At 34.2% G+C, this 5355-nt stretch overlaps 1 protein-coding gene across 1 annotated transcript; it reads right to left on the bottom strand.

The window, feature by feature from the left end:
- Nucleotides 1-1542: 1542 nt before the first annotated feature.
- Nucleotides 1543-4655, bottom strand: LOC132155917 (small nuclear ribonucleoprotein Sm D2-like). The gene is made up of 3 exons (XM_059564689.1): nt 4515-4655; nt 3590-3756; nt 1543-1989 (listed from the first exon to the last, which is right to left on the bottom strand). The coding sequence occupies exons 2-3, from the start codon at nt 3739-3741 to the stop codon at nt 1815-1817; spliced, it is 327 nt and encodes a 108-aa protein (XP_059420672.1). The 5' UTR covers nt 3742-3756; nt 4515-4655; the 3' UTR covers nt 1543-1814.
- Nucleotides 4656-5355: the final 700 nt, after the last annotated feature.

Below are 5355 nucleotides of genomic sequence, written 5' to 3'. Positions count from 1 at the left end.
CAAACCCACACGCAGCACCCAGGTGCAGCGGCCCGGGAGAAAACTCCACCTCTCGCTGTTGGACAGGAGGAACTGCAGAAGTACCTCCAGGTTTGAACTCAGTTCAGGAGCCTGGGAAAATGTCATGAACTGAATGGAAATTAACAAACTGTAAATGGTACTGTAATCCGTTTTTCAAGTTTCTCTAAGATTCAGTCATTGATTGTACTTCAGATCACAAGCAGCCTTTGTGAATCTATACTCAAAACTTCATTTTTTAAAAAGCATGGAGGCTCCAAGTTAAGTTTAAGGGATGCGTACCCCACCCATCACCCATTTACTGCTGACCAGGCACAAATTCAAGATGCTTCAAAAAGTAAAAGCTGTGTGGTAGAAATTATGAGTTTAAGTGTATTACTTACAATATCATAAAAGTAATATTATGAAATATTACATCTAAATATATATATTTAGATGTAATATATAATATATATACCTTTTAAATATATTTTGAAATTGTATTTATTCTTGTTGACAAAACAACAAGTAAACAAATTCTTGTTTACTTTTGGCTGTTTTTATTTTTACATTTATTATTGAAAACTTAATAACTCCGTTTACACTATGGTACTTTTTTCAGGATTTTTTGACGAATGCAAGCCTCAAAAGAGCAGCATTTATTTGAAATAGACATTTTTGTAACATTCATATCTTTACTTTTGGTGAATTTAATGCATCCTGACTGAATAAAATTATTAATTTCTTTGAAAAAAAAAAAAAAAAAAGAACTGACCCTAAACCTTTTAGCAGTGTATTTTTTTAATAGATCTGAGCAATAAATATTGTGAAGATTGCCTAATCAAACAGTGATAAAATATTTTATTCTAACCCTTATTAACAATTGATATAACTTATCGAAGCAGACTCCATCAGTTTACATTTGTTTTGTCCAGTTTTGTATTAAAACACATTAAAAGAATTGAATAAATATGATACCAGTGGATCACAATAACTCAAAGTGACACACAGTGTTAGATTTTCACCGTTCCACTGAATATTTAAGTAACCTGACTGAGTGATTTCCTGAGACTGTCCTCTCAGGTCAAGTCCTGAGGTAACCCTTTTATCCATATATACTTTAAAAAAAAAAAATCTAGGTATCATTTTTTTTTTACCATGGTAAACCCTGTTTATAAAGCTCATTTAAATTTTTAAAAACATCTATTTCATCCAATCAGTTTAAACAAAAAGGAATGGTTTAAAAGGTCTTTTAGTACGAGGGGTCAGTGGAGCCCACGGTGGAGGGCAGGGGTGTGAAGTGACAGTCAGCACATCTGGTCACATTAATAATGCAGAGAGCTTTAAACGGCAGTTTGTCACTTATTGAGTGCTGCCTGCTGAAATCTACACTGACACCCAAGCTGCTGCCAAGGGACTCTACCAAACGAGAGGCAGATGAAGGGAGGAGAGGGGCAGCAGACAGAGAGAGGCGAGGAAAGAGGACAAACTTTTTTCTGCTTTGTCTGTTAACGGTTCATTTCTAACAGAATCATACAACAGATATAGAGGTTTGAATATCCAAACGTTTATTTTTTTTTTTTAAAAAGCACATTTTTATACAACTTAAACAAAAAAAAGGTCTTCTTTGTGTCCTTTCTTTGACCAGGCAATCTCTCAAAATGATGCTAAAGGTTTCCCATCAAAATACAATTGTTGCAGCACAAGGCAAACTATGTACTGTTCCTTGAGTACAAAAGATTTAATTTGCTCAAAGGTCTAATTAACAGGAATGTCCAGGAGATCGGCTGTACTTGAACAGATGTTACACGTCAGGTTTATTTCCCAGTTATGAGTGGGTTTCTCAGCACCACAATGACTGAATCGCCTCTCAGGAACATCTTTGAGATGTAACGATCCTTGTTGACGGGCTTCGACTTCTTCTTGCCCTTGCCACTTTTGGGCACCTCCGTCCACATTTCTTTGACATTCTCTAGAACCATGTTACAATGCCTGAAAAAAAGAGAAAAGAGACTGTGAGGAACTAAATTATGAAAACCTCTTGTATCTAAATATGATGTGACTAAATTAATTTCAGCTCGAGGAAAATGAAAAGCATTTAAGCCTTTTCATTCCGATTGAGATAAACCTGAATTGATCTGTCAGAAAGAGGCTATGTAGATCATAAATCTATTAAATAGAAAAATAATGGCAGCATAAAGCTTTGAATCAGACTAACTGCAAAATCAGCTTCGTAAAAAAATGTGTAGGTGACATTTCAGTCCTGTGTCACACATGCTTAGGGAAATTAAAAAAAGGCACAAAAAACATAAAATAAGTATGATAAATTAGATTAGATTAGCAAGCATCAGCATAATGTTCCACCCATGCGGCTGAGAACGGTGTTTGGCTGAACATGTAAATATGCGCCGCACACTTTTACTCTCAATAACAAAAACACACAACAAAAATGACAGCGGTGAGAAAACAGCAGTTCAGAAAGCATCTGATCATAGATGTGAATGTTTCCACTAGCTCTGCAATTCGGATCTCTGTAATTTAAGTCATATCTAATTTATTTCTATAGCACTTTATACAATTGTTTTAAAGCAAGCAGCTTTACAGTATTCAACAGTGAAAAGTTTCATTTCAGCTTTCATTTATAATTACAACTTCAATTTCAGCTATAAAGCGGCTCCAGTGTATTCACATCTTACTCGCCGCTGACTTCGAGAGATGAACCAGAGAAGATCTTCACAGCCCCAGAGCACATCTACTTATTATGTAATCGCCATTGACCAATGATAGTTTGAAGATGTTTACCAGCTAAAGCTTTGCAAGCCGTTATGCCCTCCTGAAACAAATTCCAAATTAACATCATTTTGACCTGATTTTTGTTCAAAATGCCATTAACTAATTTGATCTTTGATCACTTTAAAATGTTGCACCAAAGACTTTTGAACAAAAATCTTTGTCCAAAAATGAATTTGTTGTCCTTTTAAATCTTTACCAAACATTGCCACTATCCTTCAAACCACTAGGTTTAACACATTCATCAGCAAGGTGATAATTTAAATATAATTACATTTAGTATGACCACTATTTCTTTTATATGTTTTAATAAGTGCAGATCAGAGTAAGTAATAAGCAAAGCAGATAAAGCAAAGATACACATATGAGAGATCTGGAGAATAGGTGTTTATTGTGATCGAACTGATTCTGAGGATGGCAAAGACTGCATTGCTCGGGGTTCTTGCTGCAAATATCTCAGACAAGAGCATGTCTTATGTTTGCTAAAATTGAAAAAACTTACTTGAAGTAAGTACTACACCTTACTTGAAGATGGTTTGGGCATCTGTTATGCATGTTGCCGCTCGTTTAGAACACTCAAACTCACTAACATTAGAACAAAGCTAAGAACAAATGTGTTGTTGTGAATTAGGCTGAAAATTGTTGCCTTCTGTGCATACAAATATGAAATAACACAATTATTAGTAAATTATTATAACATTTGTATTGAATGCAATCGGATCAACAGAAATCTGTGAAAGTAATAAAAACCGTGTGTAGTCACTGAGTATACTGTAGTTGATATATCAATCACATCAGGTACCTGTCGAAGGCTTTGACTCTGCCCAATAGCTTCTTATTGTTGCGACAGTTGATAAGAACCTGTGTGTTGTTCTTCACAGACTGGGTGAGCACTGAAAGCGGACCGGTGTTAAACTCTTCCTCCTCTCGCTTTTGGAGCTCCTCTGGAGTCATCTCAGATTTGGGCTTGTTTAACAAACTCCTAATAAGGACAATAAAGGAATTTCAAGAGTTAGAATGTATTGATGAAGAGCTGAGATAAATATCACAGTTTACAGTGCGTACAGACTGCCATTCAAAAGTTTGGGATCATTAAAATTTGAAATACAGAAAAACAGTAATATACCGCAATTTAAAAATAAAGTTTTTCTATTTTTCTTTTCTTAATGTAATTTATTTCTGTAAGTCAAAGCTGAATTTTCAGCCTAATTACTCCAGTCTTCAGTGTCACACGATCCTTCAGAAATCATCTCATATGCTATATATAACTTATGCAGTTTTTTCCTGTATTTTTGGTCAAAGAAATGCAGTCTTGATGAGCAGAAGAGACTTTTGAACAGCAGTGTATTCAGGTGCTATTTGGAAAATATTTTGCGTTCAGTGATTTATATTATGCCTGAAATACCACAATTTTACAATTTATTAACAGTTTTACGATTCAGAAATAAAGAGCACAGGAGGAAACAATGAAAAACACAACCAAAAACCAATCAACTGGACAAACGAAAACAACTCTTTCAAAACAAACGCAAATATTATAGTTTGTATTTCACGAAAGAATCCTAATAACAGTAACATTACAACAGAAGGTTCGTTGTAATTAGCTGCTAACATTAGCATTAGTCTTGCTAAATGACTTCTTCAGCGGTAATAAATCTTCAAATTGACTGTTTCAGTCCCAGCTGAATCGCTTAAACAGTTCTAATGAAGTACGTTACTGCGCACAGAGTGAACTTACATTTTTTTATTAGTTTTCTCTTTCAGTAAATGAAATGTCAGCAGCTCCACACAATCGCCTCACGCTTCCACAACGTTAAAGTCACTTCCGGGTCTGTGTCGTCCTACTTAGTTACACGTTCCGGTTCCGGTTTTCTCCCGCGATGTAAATTTATAAACTTGTTTTCAGGTTTTATTAGGTAAATTATAATTAGCTATAATAAAAAAATTAAAATAAAATAAAGAATTTGCTATACAGAAATATAAAACGCAATTAGCAACAGTAAAAATAATGTCGTCATTAAAATAAGGTAATTTTATTTTTCATGCATATACTATTTAATGGCAGTTTGCCATTGTGGCAGATCAACAGACCAGATATAGTCTGTCCCACTATAAGTTAACGTGTTCGTTTCAATTAAGTATTTCAAATATAAATGGGCCATTCCACTAATGTTTTTTTTTTTTTTTTTTTTTGACATTTTTATTTATTACGGTAGCTAATAACACATATGTTTAACTACTTAAATTATGTATTGGTCAAAAGGTAATAAGGTTAAGCATGAGATGTCAAAAAATTCCTTAGTTTTTCTAAGTGAGGTGTTTATTTTAAAGTGATATTTAGTTTTATGTTCTGTGCAGGTGAGTGACTTACAGACCCTCTCCTGCTAGCACACGTACATCTCGGAGATATCTATTTGAAGTCTGCATTTACATCAATAAGAAGTACTTTTTAGAGTGTTTGCTCATCTGCAATACGTTGCTTCCTATCAGATGTTTTTAAGATGTTTAGAAGATGTCTTTAAGATGTTTATGATCTATGTAAAACTGACATCTTAAAAACGTCTATCA

This window comes from Carassius carassius, chromosome 13 (assembly GCF_963082965.1).
Source record: "Carassius carassius chromosome 13, fCarCar2.1, whole genome shotgun sequence".
Lineage (NCBI taxonomy): Eukaryota > Metazoa > Chordata > Actinopteri > Cypriniformes > Cyprinidae > Carassius > Carassius carassius.
The sequence above is the reverse complement of the archived record's forward strand: the minus strand, read 5'-3'. Positions and strand labels throughout refer to the sequence as shown.